Below are 27064 nucleotides of genomic sequence, written 5' to 3' on the forward strand. Positions count from 1 at the left end.
CCCAGGGTAGGGGAATGCTAGGGTGGTGAAGTGGGAGTGGGCAAGTGGGTGGGGGAGCACCCTCATAGAATCAGCAGGGAGGGGGAATGGGATAGGGGTTTTGTGGAGGAGAAACTGGGAAGGGGATAACATTTGAAATGTAAATAAATAAAATAACCAATAAAAAATATTTCTGTGACTCTGCACTGGATGAAAGCAGAGGCTTTATTTGAGGCAGAAAGGTTAACAGGACCCACTCTCTTCACCAGCCTCAGCCCCTGCTACCTTCTTCCTCATTCTCCTCAGGCCCCACTGGGTACCACGGTGTTCCCTGCATGCACCAGGGCTTTCGTGCTCATTTCTCTTTCCTCCTGGAGTGCTTTCTCCCAAGTATCTGAATGGTTCACTGCCTCTTGTCCTTAAGCGAGGCCACCTGGGCAGGGTCTTTTCTGGACACTTGCCAAAATTTTTTAATGTTCCTATTTTCTTGTTTTATAGCCTTTAATTTCCCTCTTAACTCTTAATCTTCCTTAAAACCTCTTACCTACCCATCCTTTTACGTTATTGTGCTTGCCCCCATCTTAGAAGACGCCTGAACACAGGTGGAAGCATCTCATTCACTTATTTTGGTTCATTGTGCCTGACGCTGTTAGTGTTCACTACATAGCTGTGAAATGAGCACGTCCATGTGCATTTGGTAAAGGGCGGTGCACAGGCATTCACAATAGACTAAAGGCTTTACACGGGTATCTGTGAATCTGCTCCTGTGACATTCCCAAGGCTCTTCATAGACTTGGAGCGTTTACCTGCTGTAAACTGATCTATGCCATAGTCACCCTCACAGGTTGGAGATATCACTGCTCTTGCTTCAAGCTAGGACACGGGACTTGAAGAGGTTAAGTGGTAAGAGGCAGAATCGCACATGGTCTGCCCTGCTTCAAAAGGCTAAAGTCCTCTCCAGCTGATAAAAGCAGCTAATTCACATAACTTGTTTGAGAGCTTGTTTGCACGGCGCTCTTGTGCACCAGCAGTGACCTAGGTAAAGCAGTGAATGAAAACACGCCTTCAGCTTATACTCAGGAACCTGGCTTAGTTTTCTTATGTTTATATGCAGAGGGGTTTATACGTCTGAAGTTTGGGTTGGTACATAACTGTGCAATGTGGTCTTATTGGTGGAAGTAGAGAAGATTTATTAGATACATTTCTATAGAATAATACATTTTCCTGAGTAATCACTTAACTGGCAAATCTGACACCCAGCCTGCAGTCAGCAAGGGCTTCCGAGACAAGTCATCTGCCAAGATCATCATGCTAGATACTTAGGGAGACACAAAAATGAATAAAACACAAAACTGTCCTTCAGAAGATTACAGTTCCTTCTAAAAACAGATTCTAGAAACTGTGTCTCCAACCCACCAGAGCAAATATACAATTTATGAATTGCATTCCCCTGGTGTGCACAATGACCAATGGACCTGTAAAACAGGCCCATACAAGCACACGCAATACATGAATGACTGATCTCAGGTTACCTCTAGTTATTTTCCTTTATAGAAATTCATACAAATGCTAAAAATGTATGCACTTAGCAATAGTATTTCTAGGGTTGCATTCTTATTACATTTGGTAAATAAAATTTACTATTTCCAAGGAGGAAGACCATGTCTTTTACATAGCAATGTAGTCAGTGCAGGTAAATTTAGCCTAAAAATATCCAGTATATGGAGCCTTCCTGAAAGTCATTGCACATAAGCTATAACTAGGTAAGACATGGAAAAAATATTATATTTTTAATACACATTCAAGATTTTTGAGCTTCATTCATGAACCAAACTATTTCCTGTACCCTAAACATGAGTTGGTTAACAACAAACCTCACTTTCCTATATTTTGCAGCTACAAGGAGCTGAGGTCTGTGATGTTAATGGCCTACCTAGCTGGAGTTCTCGCCCCAGGATTGGCTGCTTCCATAGCTCTCATTTCTCCTAGCAAATCACAATTCAGTCAATGGCCACAGTCAATGGCCTGTGGCTCTCAGATCCCATGCTGGGACCTGTTTTTATCTGTCCTATGCTTGCTAGGCAGGGCACTCAGGACAAACAGGATGAGATGGATAATCCTATAATTGCTTCTAAAGCCACCACGTTCTTCAATATTCCTCTGACATTGGCTCTCCTAGTGCTGAGGGTGTTTATCTCATCCTTTGTTCCTAATGACTATCTCACACTCCCTTGCTTTGTGTCAGTGTGACAAATCTCTCATTGTCTTGTTCATTAATCATTCCGTTGGCTGAGTGATTCAGGCTGTCACACAGTAGACAATTACAGGATTATTTTATGGGGAATCAACACACTATAGTGAGATTTCTATTATTTTTACATTCATTGTCGGGGTGTATTTCTTTGTGTTTGCAAAAGCAGGCGTCTCATCCTGGAATCACTCATTTCTCAGTTTAATAATTCACTGCCTGTGAGAAACACTTGGGCAGACAACAGGTTGACAAATCAAGTATATTTTATTTCACCTCCCCTGACTTCTGTATATATTTAAAATAGAGCAAACCTTCATATCTGAGGGGTGAGGAATGTCTGCCTTCAGATTAGAAACAGCCTATGGTTGCTTGTTTTATTCCCTTGGACCTGAACATAAGAACACTCACCTTTGGTTCTGAGTTATGTCCTTAATGGGGACAGTGGTGACCACAATTAGAACTCCAGTCTTCTCTGACCTCCCAGTGACGCTCCCCAGTGTGGGAAGCTGAGGACCAACAAAGCCCCTGAAGTCTGAAAGTTAACACTAGCCCTCCAGCCCCAGATCCAATAATAAAAGCTCAAGGCAACATCAAAGCCATTCTGAGAGGGAAAAGGAAAAGTGCTGCCGGGAACAGACCATGTTATGTTAGCGTTTGGCAGTGACCTTCGAACAAGGAACTCAGCCAGATAAGCATGTATGGCTCACACCACAACTCAGGCAAAGTTAGTAATCAACACATCTGGATCCCAGTCTTGCCTTGGAAGTCCTCTCCGAGATTTAAAGGAGCTGCAGGCTGCCAATTCGAGCACTGCTTGTGCATAGGACATTTTCTCCATGGTGACTGTCATCACGCTCACCTCCAGCGAGACAGACCAGGGACATCGGGCTGTGTGTGCTTGTACTTGCTTTATTTGCTGGAGCTCAAAGAAGCAATAAAGCTCGAATTCCTCTTCTTTATCAGAAGCATGGTGGAGTTGAGCTCTCGGTCTTTGGTTTGGCCCATGAGAGAAGGGTCTTCACATCATAGCCGCGTGCAGTTTTGATTCTGGGTCTGAAGTCCCTGTGCGTGCTTGCATGGTGCTGGGAATAGTTTCATGGAAACAGTCTGCAGAGGATGTGGTGCTCACCTAATTATCCATGTGTGTAAATGTACACTGAGATTCAAGGTCATTATGTACTCTCTGGATCTCTCCCTTCTTCCATGTTTCAACAGCGTTCACCGCTGATTTATCTTGTTCCTGTTTCTCAGGTACTGGGAAGGGGGGAAGATTTCAGACCTAAAAACCAAGCTTCATTCAGCTCCTTCAAAGTGGGGGTGAGGCAGATAATAACATTATGCTGGAAAACAATGTGTCTACATAAATGTATGTGTATCCACAGTTTATAATTTTTAAGTAACATTTACCCATATTTCTTAAGTATAGCTTTTTAAAAAAAAATGCAGCTATACTCACTTGCTGGCCTTGCTTCTGGGTATAAATTTTGTGATAAAACCATAGCTTTATTAATGACAATAACAATGGCTTTTCAAAAACAGACAGCTGCCCTGGACATAGTTTCTTCACTCATAGTTTCTTCACGCATAGTTGGACATAGTCCTCAGCTCTGCCTGGCAGAAAAGGTCAGGAGATTTGCAACCTCAGGGGTTGAGCCCCCGAAAGATCATGCTGAGCACCCCACCCTGCTCAGGGCATCACCTCATTGTCCCAGTCACTCATCTGGCAAGATGCCTCTTTGAAGAATTCATGGCTGACTAAGGGAACTCTTGTTTCCAGAAGGGAGTAAGGATGGCTACCTAGAAAGAGTTGCAGCACGCAATGGGGTGCAGCTCTTCTCAAGCACGGGCTTTGAAGCAGCCACACTCAGCTATGGGAAGAGACCAGAAGGAGCAGGAAAGCATCAATGCCGTGAACAGAACTCTGTATACACACTGAACACACAAAGGGAGTCACCAAAGTGCCAAAAAAACCAAACCTCTAACTCTACTGGAAGAGCCCAGTCCAGATGAGGCCAACGCCATCCTGACTCCCTCAGCCTTGGGGCGGATGGGATCTCACTTCAGCTCAGCACCATTGTTTTCTCTGCAGAGAGAGGTGTGACTTCAAATGGTCAGTTTGCAAAACGAGCAAGCAATGCCAGCACCCCAATGTTGTGGTAATCTCCACAACTTCCTAGACATTTCTAGACCGTGCGTCATCTCACCGAGACTGCACTGAAGCAATTAAAAGGGAAGCTTTTTAACAAGAGCGTGATATTATCAGCCATCTATTTCTCTTGAATGTGAGCTTAAAAAGAAAGCAGCAGACTCTACAGGCATAGACATGGAGCAAGACCATTTGGAACTGCAGCCAACTTTTAGTCACACCAAGCCATGCAAAGGTATTTGCTGACTTCTAAACAATAAGCAATTCACTTTTGATACCAAGGGTGTGTCTTTAAAAAATATATATCACCCACTACTAACAGGGACAGGGACACAAGATACATCCCATCCCATCTTAGACTGACCTCAGAGCTCAAGTGGAAAAGCCCAGCTTGCTGCCAGGTGACTAGAGCAGATGGATAAAGTCCTTTGTTTGAAATGGAGACTCCAGTTAATTTGACTTGTAAATAATGGGTATGAGCAAAAGAGAGCACAGACCCAGGCTGAGGCCTTTGAGCTTTGTAGGCAGAACTTAGAAGGTTGAAGCTGCCTAAGTGGTTTACCTTTGAATTGCTGCCCCCACTCCCCCAGACATCACTAACGGGGTCCCAGTGTTGTGTCTAGACGGCACTATCCGATCCAGCAGGACAGTTCAATTGAGACGAAGCTTATGACTTCTGTCTGTGCATTCACATTCTTCTCCATGCAACTTGAGAATCAGTAAATATGGACTGATTTGATTTGGATATATTCTTTGAAAGCCGGAGGCCCAACTTGTAAACATTTCCATATGCCCTTGTTCAACTCTTTAGGTTGCAGTTTAAACCTTTATTTTTTTATAATATTAAACTCATTAAACAGTCACAAATCCGTTTTCAATTCTAAAAGAAAATATTGGCAAGGGCAGATGGATGTAATTGGAAATAGACGTTTGTCATGGACTGAAGAGTTAAACCAGCTTGAACGCTATCTAATAAAATTCAGCAAGTTCCATGGCCTAGAAATAATTGCATTCCAGGGACCTCCAGTCCTTATATCACTTGAAACTTCCATTTGCTCTATAAAACTTTATGATCAAAGCTAAGTCTTCGTGATTAAAACTAGGTCTTGGCCAGAAAGACAGACATCCGAGGAGCTAAGGAGCCTCTTCTCATTCGTATAGAGTTGTAACCCTAGAGAGCTGCAGGAAATAGGAAAGGGGGTGTCAGACTCCATTCCAGGAGAAGAGGGTCAGCCCTGAGAAGAAGAGAGTTCCAGGAGATGATTTGGTTTCCAGAAAACACCTCCCCACACAAAGCTGTATAACCCACAGCCAATGTCAGCATTCCAACGTTTGCCCTGGAGTCTCATCAGTAGGTCCCAGTTTTGCAGCTTTTCTGCTTTTTGGCTGGGAACCTTAATAAGGCAAACCTAGCCTAAGTCTCAGTCACTCCATCCTTAAGATCGGGATAATTATAAGAAAGCTGTTGGGATTAAAGGAAGCAATGAATTAAACAGTACTCGGCAAGCGAGGGGCTCGCGGCTGCTGTGCGTCCAAATCTAAGCGATCACTCTTACGATAAAACTCCCGAACACAACGTTCTTGAAGCTACCTTCTAGGCCCCCAATTCATCAAATCCAAGAACTCGGGGGCTGATGGAGGCTGACACAAAATGACTCTTGGCCTATCACTAGCGTGTTTCCCCCACTCCACCGCACAGGTCGCCCTATCACTTGCACATCAGTGCTTGTGAGTCACCTCTTATAAAAAGTGGGTCAGCGCCTAATTCAAACATAAATACGTTAAGAGAAAAACACACTGGGTAGGATCTAGCTGATCTTCTCTGATGAACGGTGACAATCCTGACGGAGAGGGAAGGTGTGTGTGGAGAAATAAACTTGAGTATGAGGTTACCAGGGTGAGAAGAAGAGTAGGAGGCTGTCCGAGGTGGTAAACGGGGGAGTCTCCAGGGACTTGGACAGGAGATAGGGACAATGACAGGGAGATGGAAAGCAGCCGAGGAGAAATACTGCTGGTAGATTTATTGTATCCAACAACAGCCTTTCATGAAGACACTCTGTAACATCCGTTTAGCATGTGCTTAAAACTGAGTAAGAAAAAAAATAATGAAACAAGCAAGACTTTCGTGTGCTGAGGTGCCCCTTCAGCCCATCAGTTGTCTTCCATGACATTGTCCAACACCATGCTCCCAAAAGGATTTTCCCATGCAGATGAAGATAAACTACCCCCATTCAACTTACTAACTTACTACTTATTTACCAGTGCATAAGAACCTTCAAATAAGGTTCTGCCTGTACTTGGTTCTCAATTTACCTATGATTACAAACCTACTTATAAAGAAAATCCACCCTTTCATGCTATGGGGAAGAGATGCCCAGTTTTCAGCATATGCCCCACCATCTTGGAAGCATCCCCATTCTGAAAACCACTCACAGCATTGAGTCTTTGCCTGGACTGGTACATATAGCCCATGCTCAAAGAACAATGGGCAGTCCCCCTTCATCCTGCCACCTGCCTCTGTTTCAATGAGGACTGTCTTCCTTTAACATCCAGCCCAGCCTGTGGATGCTGGAGAGGGTTCTACACTGTGCCGATGTCCCTAGAACAAGAACTGTTTCATGAACAGTTACAGGCTTGGGAGGATAATGCTTAGAAAGAAAGCTAATCACAGGAATTAAACACAGCTTGTTTCTTTTTGAAGTATTTTTTCCTGCCTCAGGGAGGGTGATTTACAGACACATTTGTCTCTCTTTAGAGAAAATTAATTCCAGTTGGTATTCTGGGCAGAGAGAGAGAAAAAAAAACAGAAAGAAAAGAGAGACGAGGCTTCTCCCTTGTCCTTCATACCCGAGGTAGACCTAAGCTGCTCTCCCTGGGATGCCTTGCCAGTCGGGTGTGGGTGGATCCTCACACATTCTGCTCCGTATAAAACAAATCAACCAAACTTCTAATACCATCATCAAGGTGCCTTCATCTTTTTGGCAAAGCAAATGCTTTTAACTCTGGGAAATGGAGCACAGTAGTAGAGGGCTGGTTTATCTTGCTCAAAGCTCTGATTCGTTCCCTGGACACACACACACACACACACACAGCCAAAATAACTCAACGGAACAAGCAATGCTATAGACCAACAATGAGCAAACAGAGCTTCTATAGACACTTTCATCCTAGTCTGTATGCCAAGGGCCATAGGCTTTGAGCCCTAATGGAGGCAGCAACTGCTGGATGCTCTCTACAATCAGTCACTATTTGAAATATCTAAGGAGGATTATCTAATTAAACACTCAAATGGTGCTATGTAGTCACTGCTATTAACATTCCCAGACTCTTTTAGACCATTGCCAGGGCTCTGAACGCTTGCTGAAGACCCTTGTGCAGGCTGCCTTCATTCCTGGCACACCAATGCAAAGGGTGCTAAACATTTCTTGCATTTATCCAATATTTTTCAAGGCTGAATCTACAAATTCAGGGGTGTTCCTTGTGACTCCCTAAGAAGGAAAACAAATGAGCTTTCAGGAAAGGAAGGTCTTTCGATGAACAGTTTGGGGGAAGGGCTGGAGAGAGACAGAAGTTTGTATAATGTTCTAACTTCAGGGACATGGAGATGCCGTAAGAGTGAGCCTGGGTGACTGCCACTGACCATGTAATAAACAAAGCAAAACAGCTGTGGAGGTTGATTTCAAAACTAACCACTGCGGTTGCAAGATAAAATACAAAAAGACTCAGCGAGCTTAGTGGCTGGCCTGGAACCACCCAGTGAGACCCAGCTCTCCAATTATCAACACAGGATTCCTCTACTGTTCCAGGTCTCCAATTATCATGCCAGCATTTTTTCTTTCCAAAAAGGTACATGGCTGCAAGAGCAGGCGACTCCATCTTGTAGCCTGAGGGCTACGTGTGGTCAGATGCAGAATCATAAACATATTTAACACATGCGATTTCACGTTTGCTTTTGTTGTTTTGCTTTTGTTTTGTTGGCTTGTTTCTATAGCCCACTTGTATCATTTTCAACTGTGAACTTTGGGGATGACAGAGTGTCCCAATGACAAAAGGTTGGATATGCATGGACAGACCCACTGTGCTCTTCTGAAGCTGCGGTCCTGTGGTTACTGCCTCTCTGCCTACCTTTCTTCCTCCTGTTTATCCTCCTTTATCTCATGGATGGCACAGGCTTCTTTAAGCATCCTAGCAGCAAAGCATATAAAAAGAAAATCTTTTTTTTTCCCACACACATTTGGAAATGACATGCCTAAAACCACAAGGCACAAATAAAAGAGACAAGTCAAAAATTCCCTCCAGGATTTGGCAGCTCTGCTGAGCATCATGGTTAACAACATTGCCACATTATTTGTTAGACAAGGAATTACACACTGAGCAGACCCGTCTTCTGCTCAATGGGGAGATGCATGACTTCCAGGGTTTCTATAAAATGACAAGGGTATCACTTCCTGCTCCTCTTCCAACTCGCCTCTGAAAAACGCTCAAAAGGCAAAGAACAGCAGGAAGTGTTCCTGATAGAGGGACTGAATGTGATTTGATACTGAGCAACTGAGTATTAAAAAAAATATATGGAATGCTAAACCATCTTCTCTGACAGCTTAGAAAAAAGGGAAGACAGGCTCAAGAAATTCCTGTCTCACGAACTCGCCATTCACTAGGAACTTAGCCTGTTTTTCTCTTTCAGTCCCTTAACGTGCACATCTGTGAACTACTTGCCCGGCATCCTTCCAGCCCTTCCTCTGGCACCATCACTTGGACCTTCCTGTGAAAATCAGTCATTCCAGAGTTAAGCCTTATGGCTGAGAGGGTGACTGACCCAGCAGGATCCTTCCTACCAGTGCACCCTTAGACGCTGATCTTCATTCTAACCCTCTAGCCCAAGTTATTGGTGCCCAAATAGGATGGGACCTAAAGAAACCCTCAGAGATTCGAGAACATGGATAGACTGGTTGGTGAGTTAGACGTGTGGCATGCAGGAGCTGTCTAATATGAAAAACGCTTGCCTGGGGATGAATTGAGACAAGATCCAGGGACGGACCAACAGAGAGCAAGAGGCTAAGCCCTGGTGAAGGAAACATGGAAGGTTTTTGTTGGGTATTGTAATGATGGAGTCAGTCATTCTGAAGTCATTCAGAGTATAAGCTGGGAGTGTGGACAGGTGCCCAGGAGGAAAACTTTGCTGCTGCGAGTCTTGCTCCTTGGTGTAAGAGAAGGCACATGCAGACATCAGTGGAGGAGAGAACTGGATAAGCCTGTGGTGGGAATCAGAGTCACAGGACAGAGTCACAAGGTCTGAAAGAGCTATCATCACCCTTGCAGCAATGAGCACACTCTCGGTGCTCCAGGCCTGGCTTTTCAATGCCACTTTCCACTGGAATGAGCCAGAGTCCCTAGAAGAAAGGACTGATCTCAGGAGGGCAAGGGATGTTCAGGGTGCTTCCGAGTCCAATATCTGTGATAAAGGGAAAATGCTCAAAAATTATCAAACCTGTCAAAAGACACACACACACAGCACCAGCTTGAAGGGCCTTTCACAGAGCAGGGTAAGAAGATGCATCCTAAGAAATCAATTTTGATAGATCCTATAGGAATATCAATGCCTGGGCCCAACGGGATGCACATGAACACAGAGAGGAGACAGACTAGATCAGCTCTGGAGGAGAAGGTGGGACGATATGCATACAGACACAGATGAGGACACTGCCATTTTATAACGCCCATTTTAGTCAGAGTAGACATGTCTCATCAACTGATCTAAAACTGTTGTGAGACAGATTGGGGAAAGAGTCATTCGTATGGTTATGGATTCCTATGAAATACGAACAGAAGCAGGTGTCTAGCCAATGCCATATTAATCTAGTGATCAAGTTTGACATCACCCTAGAGGCCAAGGGCTATGCTGTAGCTCATGCTGGGATGCCTAAGAAGCATGCAGTGTTATCCAGTTGGGATCCTCACTGACCCTGATCTCCGAGGAGAGAATAAGACGAGTTTGGAATGTGGAATGTATTACTACAGACATCTGGCTCCCACTTAAAGTCACTGATATAAAATACAACAGCAAAAGCGACGAATCCTAGACCATACTCACCCATTGCACACATCCCAATACCTGAACCTTGACTGATTCCAGACCGACACCGTTGTTGCAGAGGCTACTTGGGGGATGATTGGGAAATTATGAAAGTGGACCGGATCCACACTAATACACACACGACTACACACATGACTGCTGTAACTGTCACCATACAGTTCAATCTTCTTGCTATCTGAGGCACACAAGCAAATGAGACATCAACTCACCTCGCCAGTGACGTAAAAATCATTCTTTGCATACTCGGGAAACAACGTGAAGAACTGAATCAGGGCACTGCAGAAGAGAGAGCATAGAGATTGATTGGAGGAGGCAGAGTGGCTGGCTACCACACCGCACCAGCTGGGGGCATGTATGCTGATGGAAAGAAGATAGTGTGTTGTACATTCCCCTGGTTTTCAGTTCCGAGTGGCTAGTAATAATACTGCCATACTAAGAGGTATGGACACTGCACACCAACACTGGCAATTTGGAAACTTGCAACTGCCACTTAGGGGGTCATCTGGCTGCTGAGGTGTCTTTGTGTCCCTGGTACCAGCTTCCACATATTGTTTAACAATTTTCATGTAAACCTTATGAGGGACATCACTAGGCCAGCTTTGTGAGAGGAACTCGGAAGTTCAATAACTTAGTAACACACCCACTGTGAGCGAGCAATGGACTAAAGGAGCTCCCAGGATGCCGGGGCTTTAATAAGAACACCAAGCTGTAAAAGGAAAGGAGGAAGAAGAGGAGAAGGAGGAGGGGAAGGAGGAGAAAGAGGAGGAAGATAATGAAGAGGGGAGAAGAAGGGAGGGAGGAAAAGAAAACAGCCAGAATTCCATAATCCCATGGCCACTTCAGTACGTGTTCCTACTGTATGTGTTCAGTAATATGTTCTAGGATTGAGATAAGTCAGCAGGACATTCACAATAGAGAAAAAGACTAGCTGGTTTTTAAATGTCCTTACCAAAGTCATTCCAAAAAGGAGACCAGGAAAAAAAAAAAAAAAAAAAAAACTCATAAAACTCAGGCACTCTAGGAATGTCTTGACCTGCACTGCAAGGCCTGAGAAAGCCAGGCAGAGCTCTGGTCCCAGCTTCCTGCTGAGGGACTAAAAGCCATGAACCTCCCAGGGAAGATGAAAGACAAGGAGGCTCTGAAAAGCCAGGAGTGGGAGAGGGTTCAAGGGTTACAGAGAGGAAAACTCAGTCATTATGACCAGTACCATCCCTGCTAGACTTAATTTTCAAAGGTTCCATAAAACCCCGTTGAAACACTGCTGTAGGCTTCGGTGCACTCTCTGTTATTTATAGTAGCTTTGGGGAACTAAATTTGCTGCATGTTCATAGTTTCCACGTTAGGACTGGCAGTGAGTGGGCTTTAGAACAAGGGTAAAAATAGGAGTTCAGTCTCCACCCTCCCCTCAGCGACCTTCAGGCTAAAAACACTTCCCTTCTCTCTTCCTGCTGTTGGAACAGCACTGGCTCACTGAGTGCAGTGAAAGTCAAGTCTCCTGCTTTACCTTATAGCCTATGTCCTTGGTATTCAGTGGGGAGTCCTTAGGCTTGACAGGTCTAGCAAATGAAAACTCAAGGTGTCCTATTAAAATTAAAATTCAGATAAATAGCAAATAATCCTTTATAAGTATGTCCAAGTATTGTGTAGAACATACTCTGTGTGTGTGTGTGTGTGTGTGTGTGTGTGTGTGTGTGTGGATGTGGATGTATGTGGATGGGTGTGGGTGTGTACGTGTGTGGGTGTGAAGCCAGAGGTCTGTGTTGGCTGTCTTTTTAAACACTTCCCACCTTTAAAAGATACTTATATATAAAGAAATAGTCATTGTTTATCTGACTTTCAAATAAACTGGGCATTCTATGCTGTATCTGGCGACCTAATTTGAAGAAGATAATCTCTCAAGTTACATCTGCCTGGAAAGTGCCTGCATAGCTGAGGTTTCTGAAGCAAGAGCTCACACAAAGGAGCTATTACTTTTTTAATCTCACAGTTACAGTCTTTCCATAAATTGAGTATTTCCTCAGAGTCTTTGGTAAATGATTCTTACACAGCAGCAAATTATGAAAATGGTAAATTTAGTAGCCGGAGCCACATACACGCCTCGCTCATCTAACTGTAGGTCAAGCACTGTTCCAATGACATGGTGAGGTTCTGCTTAAAATAAATCAGGACTCATGCCTGCTTTCATTTCAAAGTTTAGCATAATGTAAGTGTTTGTGATACACAAATGTGCGTGTGATTTATTCAGGTATGAACATTGCCTGGCACAGAAATCCTGTATCAGGTGACTCTATTATAAATCCCTGCTGGAACTCTGCCAAGGACTTCCCCATAACGGAATTTTAGTGAAAGGCTATTTGGTTGAAGAATGATCCACCATTGAGGAAGGAGCCGATGGGAGAACACTACTCCTCTAGTGACTTTTGGGAAAGGTCCTTTGATGGATTGTAGGGCAGAGACAGTGAAGAAATGATGGCGTCCAACAGAGCTGGTGGCTGCTAGAGAATCTGGTCAGTCCTGGTAGAGTGGAAGCAATATGAGTGAGCTCCAAAGACATCAGGGGCTCAGGACTCTGCAAGAGGTCCCTAGTGAAAGGGTTTGGATCTGAGATCCAGAGCTCCAGAATTGAAAGTTCAGACCCTAGGCTTGGAGGTGGGGCTTTGGGGAGGTGCCTGGCTCCCAAGAGCTCTGGCTTTAGGAATGGGTTAATCCACATGTGGATGTACGGCTTGATGGGTTATTGAAAGATGGGAACTTCAGGAGGCAAGGCCACACTGGAAGAAGAATGTCACCAACAAGCCTCTTTGAAAGGACATAATTTGCCTTGGCCTATTCCTCTTTCTCGTTCTTGACACCCCTGCAGTCAGGAGGTGACAGCAGTTTTGTGTCACCTCCATTCAACTCCTAGAAGGTAACCTCAGGAGCTCTACCAGGCCATGAGTTCTGGGAGGCCAGGTGCTGTGTGCTGCCTGCTTCTATGTCACCAGCTCCGGGAATACATCAAGGGAGACAGGGGGACAAAGCATCAGGCAAGAAATCCACATCAAAGAGAGCAAACTGACTACATTTCATTCACATTTTTCTAAGCTGAGAGCCACCGCCTGCCATAGCTCAGTGGCATCCTCTACAGTGTGTGTCTGAACGTGAGCAAAAACGTTCCTGAACACAAAGAAAACCACTAGAAACACGAATGCTAAATGGCTCTTTAGGAGGCCATTCCTTCCAGGCCAGGCTCTGTTCACAGAAAAATAGAATTTCATCTTTAGGGGGGAACGAACGGGGGATGGGAGCTTCCAAAGGGAGAAGAAAGATCTGCTCTTTAAACCCCAGTAGCCCATTTACTAGTTCCAAAGCAACCTTCTTATTGCAAACACCCATCTGGCAAGCTGGAGAGAAGAATGCGGTCACAAAGGGAAACAAATAGTGTAAACTGCAAAAGAAACAGCTGAAATCAGTTTTCTGCACTCCTCTTGATTAGCTATTTTCCAGTTCTAAGAGCCCGAAGCAAAGGAAACTGAAACAGCTATAAACAACGGCTGCTTTGAAACCCGTCCTCTTTCCATGTCATGCAAGAGGAGACGGACCACATGTCATCAGTGACATCCACACACAGGGTCAACCGCTGGCTGGAAACATCCTTGCTTCCTCGTTGGGGGTGGGGTTACAAAACTCTGACTTTCGAAGGGTGAACACATGTCTTTAGTGTTTGCTAGTTACACAAGGAAGCCAAAAGACGCTTGTAGTGAGGAGTGGGGGTAGGTGTTCAGCCAGGAGGACTCAGTGGCCTTGGTGGTGCTGGGTGCTTGAGTAGGCTTCTGAGGACAGGCACCATGGTCCTGCCTGTGCAGGGAGAAAGCACTGGAAGTGAGAAGCCAAAGTCGCTCCCTCTGGGAGGATCAGCTATTATGTCCCAAGGAAACACTGCACCTGGGTGTAGAGGTGTAAGAACCGAAGTAACCCTGACGGAAACGGAACCCAAGGGTTGAAATCTTGAGATGTGGGAAATCAGAGAGCAGCCATATTCTTTTCTGGGTCAGCAGAGGGAAAGAAAGAGATGTCCTTGGCAGGAAATAAAGATCAGGAAGCCACCAAAAGCCCTGTCCCTCAGCCCTCTGTCTGATCAGCCAGGGAGAAAGAAAAGCAACTGGGAAGGCTTTGTTCCTGATCAGATACCCTTTCTCTTGGCAGCCCTGCTGGATGCCAGGTTTGCTCACTGGGTAATCAGCAGAGTGGGTGGGTGAGACTGGACGGGAGGAGACTCCAGGAGATTCTCATAGTGCATCCAAGGGTGCTTGGGAGCTCTGAAAGAATTCAGACTTGTTCTTAGCTCGCAATTTATAGCTTGGAAAAAAATTGAACAAATAAGAAAGGTCAGCTTAGTTTTTAAAAACATACTAAAAATAGATGTTAAGAATGCAAGAAAATGAAAGGAAAATTTATGTGTATATACTTTAACCAAGCTCCCAACTTTACAACCCCCAAGCCCCCCCCCCCACACACACACATCTTTATTTTTTTAAAGTGAAAGACAAACTTTGTAAGATGAAGGAAAATGACTATGTTTATCCTGGAAAAGTCATGACGAAGCTACAGAGTAAAATACACATCTAAAACCACAAAAGAAACAGTTATGGGAAAGAAGACAAACACCTGGGGAAAATGTTATCTCCTGGCAAGAACAAAGTTAAATAGAATTCTAGAAACAACCAGAAACTTCTAAGACATCTGGGTGGATGGCTTGGGAAAGAATCTTTCATTGAAAATGTGTGTTATGTCTCTACCGTCTTATAGGAAATTGTTGGAAAGCTACAACTGGTTACATTCATGGTTTTAGTCATGTCTATCTCCTGTCATAACAATAATCAATAACAAGGTGAAAAGGAGCAGAAGAACACATGCAGGAGCACACACACACACACACACAAACACGCACACACACATAGAAATGTTCTACAGAGTTCTATAAGTTGAACAATAAGGACCAATCCAGAGTGACTACCACAGGGAGAATTGCATGACATACCTGTACAAGTCTTGGGCTACATCATCCTCGCTGGTGGCGTATCCCTGGAAATGATCGGTGAAGCTGAAGCCTGTACCCACCTTAGGGGGAAAGAAATGAAGATGAGCATGAAGACGGATGTTTCTTGAGACTTTCAGCTCAACCCCACACTGGGAGATGGCCTTACAGACTCCAAAACCCACACCTCTGACTTCAGATCTCTGCCATCTCTCCACGTATCTCCGAGGCATCCCTCTTCCCTTTCCAGGGGAAAGCACACCAGTTTTGGCTCTTTGTATCTATAGGTCTACATGAAAGATGAGGAATCCATCATTAAGCAACAACCCAAGAGACAGGGAACCCACACCATCGGTAAAAAGCCATCCGCCCCTTATCCCAGTGGTGACATTCAATGGGAGGGACCCCACAATGTAGCCTAGGCTAGCCTAGAGCTCACAATTTAGCTCAGGCTGGCTTGAACTCACTCTTCTACAGCCCAAACCTCCAAACAGGATTATAGGGATACTCCACCATGCCCCGCATGGTAAATTAAATTCTAATATAGAAAGTAAAAACTCTGTTGTTTAGAAAATATATGGTAATATATTGTTTAATGTGAGGACAACTTAGGCATTTGTCATTGTTAAACTCCCTCATAGGGACTTATGCAGACCTATAAGGCATGGTCTACCACACACTGGAGGCATGTGTACAACAACAGGTTATTCTATTGAGTACAAGAAACTTCAGTCCAATGGCAGTATTTGCATACCTAAACCTGTGTGATAATTAGATTATTTGTTATCTAAACATGTGTGATGATCGAGGGCTAGAGGAGCTGACGGGACTGGCTCAGTTCCCTGATAGCCTTATAGAAACATCACTGTGTATGCAACCTGCTGTTGGCCAATCATCGAGCAGCCATGGCTGTATGTAGTAAATAGAAACAGGCATGAGGCCAGCGCTGATGTCCTGTGGTGTCCTGTGGTACTCACCGGATTATCAATGTAGAGCATGGAAAGGGTAAAGGTCCAAGGGAAGTCTCTGGCCACAACTGTCAAAACAGAAGAAGGGGTTGAGCTCCTAACAAAATAGGCCAGGCAAGGCATCCCTGCTCTGGATCCCAGCACACCCTGCTGAGCTCCCACGGACACTGCCCTCCCCTCGCCACTGGAGCACCCTCTTTCTGGAAGACCAGCACTCATCCCCTTCACCTCTCTCTTCTGTACTTTTGCCCAACACAGCGATACTATAGCCAAGCCTGAAAGCCTGACAACAAAACCTCATGAAGAGCTGAGATGAAAATGCCCATTGCCCTATGCTTCTAGGCCCAAGGCACCCTACACACCTAGGTGCAGGGTACCCTATACCCATCCTCTTGGACTCTCTTCCTCCTCCCCAACGCTGAAGAGAACAACCCTACCAAAGCTGACTCAAAGGCTTTTACATTGAGTCACAAACTCGTTCACACTTTGAATGCTGACCCAGGGAAAGCAAACTATCTGCCCAAAGAGACAAGAATAGAGTCTGCCCTGAGACACAGCCAGAGGCTCTTGCTCCAGCCCTTCCTCCACTTCAGCCTCACCCACTGCATCCTGCTCTCAAGGCATCAGCTCATTGAAGTGACAGAGTCATAAAGCATTTCTATTCCCGTGGATAAAGGGGGTTATAATTCCACCATTATTAAGCCCGTGCAAGAAGGCTCACCCAAATAGTAATAAATACCAACTGTTTTTTGTAAGTCAAGAATGCTTGAGTCAGCAGTCGACTTGCAGAAAACAGCATAGACTCTTTCACCCACATTCTCAGGAGAGAGCAAGCTAGGCAGGACACTCGTCCTGGGGCTCCTCCTTCTGGACAGACAGTGCTACAAAGTTGGGTTTCTATGATCTGGAGCCATTCTGCTACTCCTAGTGGTTCTTGTGTTTATTCTAAGTTAGTTTTAGAGCAGATACTGGCTGGAAGGAGACTCATGAGAAAAGCAGTCCAACCATCGCTTACCGGTCATGTTACTTGTGATAATATAAGGCCCGTGTTCTACAAAGAGTCCAAACATGGATGAACCTCCAGGTCCACCCTGAAGCCAGAGGACTACTGGGGCATCCTCAGGCTGCATCTGGAGGGAACAGAGAAGCCAGTGAGCAAAATTGCTCCAAGGTTGCAGGGTACACTCAAATGCATGAAGCCTCAGCAACATTCTAGAATGCTTCTGGCCCCCAGGGCTCTACTCTACTATAAATAAAGGTTGGTCACCTTTTACTATTTGGGATTTACATGTGCCCCAAATGCTGGTGTCTTTCTGTGAACGTGACAGCAGCTTGCCATCTGCATGGTCTATCCTCCAAGGACCAAATAACCCTGCTGTTTCCTAGTTGCCTCAGTGCCTCACACAAATAGTAGGCATCGCCAAAGTCCAGGTTAGCTGGACTCCTCCTGTCAGAGCATTGTGAGGAAGCTGTACTGGGAGGCTAGATTAACTTACGAGACCATCACTGGGAGCTGCTATCAGGAATCTGGAGGAAGATCCCTAAGGGGTATGACTTTCCTGCCACCTAAGGCCTGACATAGGTTCCCTCATATGTCTGGGCCTTTTCTGGAAGTGTTCTTGGGAACAGTTGTGGTCTGTAGAATAGCTTTGTCATGAGGGGCTAGCTCCAAACCCACTCCCAAATGTCAAGACATTAAATGGCACAGCAAATGCCCTGGAACATTCAGATACAATAAACATAATTGGCTATAATAAAGGGGCGTGGGGTGGGCAGAAAGTGCTGAAGCCACAGTGAGGCTGGGCTTTCGATCCACGGACCTGTAAGCCACTCAGTTGTCAGCTCAGTCACATGGGTGAGTGATGAACACCTGCTCCAAACTCTCCAGGCTCAAGCCCAGGCTTTGCTCGTCCCCAACTGGGTGATTCTGGGTAAGACGCCAAAGCCATGAGGACTTTACTTTCCTGTAAAACAGGCACTGGCACCATTGTTTACAGTGTGGACTGGAGGTGAAGTGGGAACACTCTCCATAAAATCTGTAGAGTGGCTGTGTTCTGCAAATGGTAGCCACCCACGTGAAGGGTGGAGGTTAAGAACTTCGAGGGGATCTGTGCTCAAATCATCTACATATAGAAGAACAGGAGACTGTTCAGCTTGGTGGCTTGTTTGCTTGTTTGTTTGTCTGTTTGTTTGTTTGTTTGTTTGTTTAAATCCTTTGGCCCCTATCATCCCTGGTCTATTTTTCATTCCTTTCTTGTCCTGCCTCAAATATGGACACGCCACAAACAAACTCAGTGTCGGGGAGAGGAGCCTTCTCTGTCAAGTCAAAACAGAAAACCCCAACCTGAGAGAGGTGTTTCAGAGCTGCTGTGAGGGAGGCCTGGAACCAGGAGGCTCTGGCTCTACTTCACTACTAAGTAGCTGTGGTGGCCTGGCCCTCTGCTTCCTCCAGCCTGAGCTTCCTCCACCCCCAAGCCCCCAAACCCCTCTCCATGGCAGCAATACAAGCCTTCCTGATCGCTAGGATGAAAATCTGTATGGAGTGATGCTGTCCACCCACCCCGCCCTTCCTGGAGCCACTGTGTGCTTTGCCTATCCACATGAGTAAAACCTTTCCCCAGAACCTCTGTCACTCACCAGGACCCCCAGCCCCCTATACTTTCATTCACCCAGTACTGAAATCAAACTCCATATAACAAGGGGTAGGAAAACCAGGAGAACAGGAAGGAAGTCATCCCCACCCTTCCCAGCCTCTTGGAAGTATGGGGTGCTGGGGTACTGACTTCAGGATGCCCAACCCTCAGAACCTTCCTAGGTTCCTATACAGCAGTGGACCAGTAGCCCTCAAGCTTGGTCATAGATTAAAATAATGTGGATAATCTCTTTTCAAATGACTTTGCCTTGACTGAAGCCAGAGGAGTTGTACTCCCCTTATCCCACCCCTTGACCCCTGTGTGGAGTAGGATGGCACTCTCAGCTTTCCCCCGACGATTCTTACAAGCAAAAAAACAGCTAGAGACCTGCTAGATGATAGAGAGCCTGCTTTTTCAGTCTCCTAGGCAACTAATCTCCAATACTCTCTTCTCCCCCACCTTCCTGTGACCTGGCAGGGTTAAGGTTATCTCTAGACACTCAGAAAAATAGCCTGGTCCTAAGAGGCCACACTACAGGACAAGTCAAACAGCAATGTGCCAAACAGGGTTCTCATGAGGCCGTGAAGCACGGCACCCTGCATTCCTGGGATGCTAGCAGACTTCCAACCTCAGCTGACCTGCCTCCTTGGTGCTCAGCGGCCCTTGAAGCACCTGGTTTTAAAGAGAACCCAACCCCTACCATGTGTCTTTCTCCTTCAATGAGTTGAGCAGCCTATGCACTGATGCCATACCTGAACCAGGTGCTGCGATATGAAGGTGCTATTTAATGCTATGTACCCGAGAGTCAGCCATAGCACGTCATGCTTGTGTGACGAATCATGACATCATAACCAGGATAGACAATACTTGCTATGGCCCACACGAACGGCATAACATTCTTATAGATAATCCATGACATATCCAGATCTCACTTGTGAGGTGAGGCCCTTCTCCAAGGAAAGAGGAGAAATGCACAAGGACATGACGAAGAAAACCTCACTGCAAACATGGGGGCCACTGAAATAAGGAACTTCTGCTAATTGGTGGTAGGTAGGATGGAATTCAGACTTTTGAAAATATTAATCTTACTTTAGCTACGATTCAAGACATTTAGGTCTCCCATCTCAAAGCTTTAAAGTGATTTTCTTCATCAATACGTTTTATATTGCAGAGTACTTCTTTTTAAATCTCAGTACATTTTTTTGCTTATTTGTTTATTAACTGGCACCTGTGAGCATTAATAAACAAGTTTTGAGAGCTGGTTCTCTCCTGCCATGGAGCTCAGGGGGCCGTCAGGTCCTCAGGTTTGATAGTGGGTACATTCAGACCCACCATCTCTCGGCTCTGGGGTATACACTCGGAATTAAGGATTTTTAAAGACCGCCCCCCCCCCTGCCATCCCAAGTCTAACTTCTTAAACTTAGTCACGGAGATGTCTGAGGACTCTTCTCTACACATGTGCTCCACTTATGGACATTACATACGCTGAAGACACAGCACAGTGATAAGGCCATGCTGTTTTTGTGGTCACTGGACCTCAGGTTGTGGGGTGTCTCTCCGCAGCAGTGAGTCACATCACCACCATGCCCCATGCATCCAGCACAGTGTGTAAATTCATCTAATAGCACACACTGTCTGCTCTCCCAAAGCTGTGGGTTAGCTCCTACTCACAGTCAGGAAGAAAAAAAAAGTACTCTGTAAAGAGTGTGGCTATGGGAGCTACACTGCCAGGACTGGAGTTCCGACTAGCTGTTTTATATCTGCGTGTCCTTGAGTCCATGCCTTACTTTCGCTGTGTCTCCGTGCCCTCTGCCTGGAAGCACAGGTTGTTATTTATATGAGCAGCAGGTACAGTCACAACACTTCTTTCAGGCAGCGTCTGGTGTTACCTTTTTTAAAGTGTCAGTTCAGGTTGGGTTTTTGATGAGTGGGAAGACAGCTACGTGTAGCTACATATAGGGGCAGGTGGGCAGAGGAACACGCGATTGAGGACTCAAAGGCAGGGCTTTTGAGATGGCTATTCAAGCTTGGGATGGATGGCTTAGATGGATAATCGCCCCGGGTAAAGAGTTACCTGTTTGAAGATGAAGAAAAGAAACAGTTTATGAATGAGTCAAGGGCCTGAGTATAACCATGTCGAGAGCTACTGAGAGAAGGAAGACACGATGAAATGCGAAGGAGCAGAGGAATCCTGGACTTGTGAGATACACGGAGAACAACAGCAGATGCCCTGCGCGTGGGTGGAGCACAAGTGGCTGAGCCCTGTCCTGGTGCACAGACAACAACCGACAACAACCGTGGCAGCCTGCAATCCCAGTAGCTAGGGAAGTGAAGACAGAAGTGTGACTGCCTGGGCTACACAGAAAGACCCAATCAAGACTCCGGAGGGAGGAGAAAGGGGAGGGAGGAGAGGGAGGGGAGGGAGAAAGTGAGGGAGGGAAAGTAAGGGGAAAGGAAAAGAACTAGATCCAGTTTATCCACTGGCCTCTCAATTCCTCTGGCGACCCCTGGTGGCCAGTCACAAACTTGGCTACTCTTTCCTCAATGTTTCTTGCATGATGAACAGCCAGCCCCAAGGAGGCACTTCTTCTCTTCTGTCCGTGAAACTATCTACACCAGCATATCCCACTACTTACTTTCGATGATGGACAAAGAAAACGATTGTGTGCCTTCATAAAAGCAAAATTCCTGAAATCTAAACTGGTCCTGATGTGGCCTGTCACCTTCCAAGCGTCAGCTATGCATACTCTAGACTTTTTAAAGGTATCTCCAGCCAGACCAGACCCCAGCTTTACAGTCAGAGATAGATAACAAGACACAGTAGACATGATTTCTATTTGCACATCAACACGTTGCTGAAATGGAGAGTCAGTATGTCAGGAACAGGGACTAAAGACAACGATTTCAGTTCTTTCGATCAACATGGTTGTTCTAAGTTTGCTTTTCATTGCTGTTATAAACACCATGGCCAAAAGCAACTGGGGTGGGAAAGCTCTTATTTCATCTTACATGTTATAATCCATCATTAAAGGAAATTGGGGCAAACACTCAAGGAAGGAACCAAATCCATGGCCACAGAGGGATGTTGCTTATTGGCTTGCTCGGCCTGCTTTCTTATACCTCCAAAGATCGCCTGCCCACATAAATCACTAATCAAGAAAATACTCCACAGTCCAATCTGATAGATGTAACTCTCCAATTGACATTCCCTCTTCCCAGGTGTTTGTGTCAAGCCAACAAAAATCTGACCAGTGATTAAGGGCCCTGAAGAGGATAGGAGCTCCACAGGACAACCAACAGAGTCAACTAACCTGGACCCTTGGGAGCTCTCAGAGACTGAACCACCAACCAAAGAACATGCACGGGCTGGACCCAGGCCCCTTGCATATATGTAGCAGACGTGCAGGTCGGTCTTCATGAGGGTCCTGAACAACTGGAGCAGGGACGATAACAAAAGCTATTGCCTCTATGTGGAATATGTTCTTCTAGCTGGGCTACCTTGTCTGACTTTAATGGGAGAGGATTCACCCTGAAGAAACTTGATGCGCCAGGATGGGGGGGATCCCCAGGGGGAGGGGCCTCCACTCTCTCAGAGGAGAAGAGGAGGGGAGATGGGGGAGGGGATATATGGGGAGGGGGGACCAGGAGGGAGGGCAGTGATCAGGATGTAAAGTGAATGAATGAATGAATGAATTAATTAATTAATTAATTAATTGAGAAAAAGAATACAGTAAAACAAAACAAAACAATCTAACTAGTGGTTGTATTTTACATAGACAATTCCATTGATGTGGCTCTAGGGAATTAAACAGCTTACCACGTGTGGGGGCAGTATTTTGGCCAGAACCCAATCTGCATACATTTTTCTAGCCAACCCTTTCTTCCCTTCCACTAAGAAACACCATTCTAGAAAAGAGGATGCAACAGCCCACCACTGCCAGACTTCAAGGCAGGCTTAAAGTGGCAAGTGTGCTGTGGTAACTCAGTGACACCCTCTCTGTAGTTCTAAATGCAACGACTGGAGGCTTGCTTGCTTTACGTAACATGTTCTCTCTTAAGTGAAGCCATTAGTACCCAAGGTAAAGTCTTAACACCCCCCCCCCCGGTGCATCTGAGTGGACCCCCACCCTGCCGCACAGATCTCTCTGCCTACGATGCTTCAGCTGCCACGCCATGTTGATCAAGGAAAAGGATTTTTATTTAAAGCAATTAGTTTTGTAACCAGAATCATTGAGTAGCTTGGCAGAACCATTTTAATTCTACACACATAGTCCCAACACATGTGAACAGCTTGCTTACGACAGCCATGTGTTCCCAGGGAAGGTTGTTCACAGTGCTTCCTGTTGACAACATTAAACTGTCTTTAAACTGTGATCATTCATAGGGAAAATTAACTTTTTCAGTTGTCTCCCCCTGTCTTCTTAGATCATCCCCAACCTCCTCTGAGCTCTTATCAAGCGTTGACTTATCTCCTCATCAAGAGGCAGCCTCAAGCCCGTAGACTCCTCACCAGGCTCTTCCCTAAACATCCCAGGAGATAACAAGCCCCAGGCAAGAAAGCTATAGCTTAGAAGGAATGTGAGAGGCAGTGTGAATGAGGGAGTCTGGTCTCATTTCTGAGTCTAGCTAAGATGAAAGATGACTGGAAAAGTTAATAACCTCAGTCTTTGTGTAGAATTTTAATTTCCCCAATGGACAATTGGGCACACAAAGTTTTCTGCAGAGTCCTAATATACATATTAATAGAGTGGTCTATAACTTACAATTTATGGCCACTTTGTTTTGTTTCATATGGTTTTGCTATTTCAGATCCTTGGTGCCTCAAGAACATCAATGAAGATGCTGACCCAGTAGCTCTGTAGCCACTTGCAATAAATATAGTTTGAGAAATCCTTTGACCCACATGCCTTTCACAGAACTGGTCCCTACATTCAGCATAGCAAAGGCCCATTGGCCATATTATATCACATGATCCTTGGCTGATTGGATCAAGGAAGATCACCTGATAGGAACTTGGCCAATCACACTAGACCTTTAGGCACACACTAGTGAATCCTTGTTGGTTCTATAACTAAGGCCATGGAAGCTTGGAAACTATGGTTTGACCAAGTTGGCCAAGTGCCTGAGGAAGGAAAGCATACTGACATGTCAAGAATGAGAGTCAGTGGCACACTGGCTGCTCCAGTTCCTGAGATCTTTCTAGAACATTCTCGGTTCCTTGCGGCAGACTGTTCCTGAGAGAAAGAATGGGTGGTGATGTCACTCAGGACCCAAGATAAGACAGGAGCCACAGAGTCATTTTCCTGTGTGATTAACCAGCCACTTTGTTAAGCCAGAAACACTGGTGTGTACGCCTGCTCCAAGACACACGTCTACTATAGCCATAGGGGACTCAGTCAGCATCGAGGAGAACTGGACAGAAGGCCAGCAAGCTGACCCGAGATCAACATGCCCGTAAGCTTCCTGTGTCTTCCAGGGAGCAGGGAACACTGTACAAAAAGCACACACAAGCCGGGTGTGGTGCCGCACGCCTTTAATCCCAGCACTCGGGAGGCAGAGGCAGGCGGATTTCTGAGTTCGAGGCCAGCCTGGTCTACAAAGTGAGTTTCAGGACAGCCAGGGCTATACAGAGAAACCCTGTCTTGAAAAACAAAACAAAACAAAACAAAACAAAACAAAACAAAAAACAACAACAACAACAACAAAGACAAAAGCAAACAAACAAAAAAGCACACACAATGGAGATTTCTCCATAGGTGTGTAAAGAGGACACTGGTCTAGAGTGTCCTATATTGAGGGCAGAGTGCCTATACTGAGAGTCAGTCCCATAAGGAGGAGTGTGGACTCCCTAAGGTGTGCTCCAGACCTCCTTGAAGAAGGCCTGGGATCAAACCTTTGGTGACTAAGTTCCCTGGGTTTCCTGGCTGTAAGCTGGCTGCAGCTGGATGGTCACCTAGGCAGAGGGTCTTGGTGGTCTGAGTGAACAAATAAGGCAGAGTGTCCCTGAACTGAGCAGCAAAACACAGAACAAGGAACAGAAAAAGGCAGCTTTGGGCCCTGGTGTCCCTCCAGCGTCCTCTACTGACATAGCCACCCAATAGCAAAAATGTTTAAAGCTGTTATTGTGGGTCATGGTAAATTAGACCAGAGATGCCAAACAAGCAAGGATGCACACTTGTGCCCAACTCATGCAGCAATCACCACTGCCTAGATCTCCATCCCATGATTTAGTAAGTAGATGCCAACTGTCACAAAATACCATAGCTCACCCCAAGGGAACAAGGCCTTCACCACCCAAACGTTACTGCTTTGTTGTTGTTGTTGTTGTTGTTGTTATTTTTTTTTAAGATAACATAGCATCTCTTGTGCTGTCTGTGGGTCAGAGACAGCGTGATGTCTGGCAGGATAGCTCTAGTTGAAAGTCTCTTATAGAACTAAGATACAGACATAGACATCAACTAGGTTGACAGTCCCTACTTTAATGAAACCCCAAACCCCAGGGAGAATAAATGCCCGACTCCAAGTTAAACAACTAAGAATTGCAGACCTGGAACAGTCCCTGTAGCTTGACCTCCAGGGTTTTTTTTTCCCCCTAAGTTCAAGACCTCTGACAAGCTGTACCAGGATAGATATGGAGCGCATTAGAAATGCTGCTTTGATCTCTGGAACCTGGATGAGTGGGGGCCGGAGAGGAAGCAGCAGTCGCTCTTCTGAAGCTCCCAGCTGATTCTAATGAGCAACAAAGTCTGGATCCTCTCTTCTCTTCCACACATACTCTGCTACTGAGGAAGTTCGCATCCTCTGAGGAGGGAGTATACCTGGCTACAGGCCACAGATCGGGGGCCTCTGATTCCACCTCTACTCCCAAGACAAGCTGCCCAGTGGATTCTCAGGACGATTTAAAACATCTGTCTCCACTACCAGAAAACACCAATCTAGACCAAGGGTATCAGGGCCAACCTTTGGTATTCTCTGATAGCTAGCTCCGAGTTCTTGGTAGCCTAACCCTCTGTCACCTTCATTTTCCTGCTATCTGACTTTGGAAGGTCCAACCTGCAGGTTCCTGAGTGAGCATCTCTTCATAGGCTGGTCCCAGACTAACCTCACAGATGTCACAGTCTCCAGCTCCTTTATAAGCACTTGCCCCACCCCCAGCAAAACAAACAAACAAACAAACAAACAAGCACACACACCAGGAGTCATGCCTTGTCTCTGCCAGAAGAACATGGGATGGACCTCAGGAAAGGGGCTGGACTAACTCTGAACACCTCAAATTACTGGTGTTCCTACAAGATAAGGTCAAAACCTGGCTATCTCTTGCCAATGAAGGCAACCTCAGACGCCTCTTTATCTTCTGAAGCGAGACAAATCCCAATTTCACTTAGTAATTTCCTTATCCAGTAGCAATTAATCCACATTCTTGCCTGATGACTGGGGCCTTCTGATTTGCAATTTCCCTCTATTTTCTTTAAAGCCCACAAACCATAATTCATTTGGGTCAGTATCGGTGGCAACTGGTGTCACCAAAGAGATAATGGCAATAATAGTCACAAGGACATAACAATAAAGGCGGTGTTTATTGTGAGTCAGGATTCCTCTAATCAGCAGGCTCCATAGCCTCTTTCGTCTTGAGACCCAGGTCAGGCAGTCTCACTGTGAACTGAGACGGCAGATATTTGATGCTGTTAGGAAATGTGGGTAAGTGATGGCTGCCCCATCATATGCATACAAGCTCGGCTAATTCAAGAGGCCCCACTTCCAACCTCTACACCCCAGGACCTTCTAAGATTACTTTTCTAGGGATGTGACACACAGTGGTCAAAAGCAAAGATGTCCAGCCCAAAAATTAAGCCTTAAATTCTGGTTCAGGCAAAGGATCAAGGGGCTTTGGCACACAGCTCCTAGCAGCCGCCACCAGAGGTGTGTGCTTCTGTTGAGTACAGTGTGCTGCCCAGCCCCCAGCCCAGGCACAGAGC

At 45.6% G+C, this 27064-nt stretch overlaps 1 protein-coding gene across 10 annotated transcripts in view; it reads right to left on the reverse strand.

The window, feature by feature from the left end:
* Cpvl (carboxypeptidase, vitellogenic-like) overlaps window positions 1-27064 on the reverse strand; it is a 105553-nt gene that overhangs the window by 63919 nt on the left and 14570 nt on the right. For 7 of the 10 annotated variants that reach the window (XM_006506615.4, XM_006506619.3, XM_006506617.2 and 4 more), the window contains exons 4-7: window positions 17471-17585; window positions 16465-16523; window positions 15491-15570; window positions 10680-10746 (exon numbers count right to left, since the gene is read on the reverse strand). In XM_006506615.4, coding sequence (XP_006506678.1) covers window positions 10680-10746; window positions 15491-15570; window positions 16465-16523; window positions 17471-17585 — 321 coding nt within the window. Of the gene's footprint in view, window positions 1-10679; window positions 10747-15490; window positions 15571-16464; window positions 16524-16892; window positions 16960-17054; window positions 17084-17198; window positions 17270-17470; window positions 17586-27064 lie in introns of those variants that run through there. The other 3 variants (XM_006506622.3, XM_006506620.3, XM_006506621.2) reach the window with 3 other exon arrangements.

The sequence above is a fragment of the Mus musculus genome, chromosome 6 (assembly GCF_000001635.26).
Source record: "Mus musculus strain C57BL/6J chromosome 6, GRCm38.p6 C57BL/6J".
NCBI classification, from domain to species: Eukaryota; Metazoa; Chordata; class Mammalia; order Rodentia; family Muridae; genus Mus; species Mus musculus.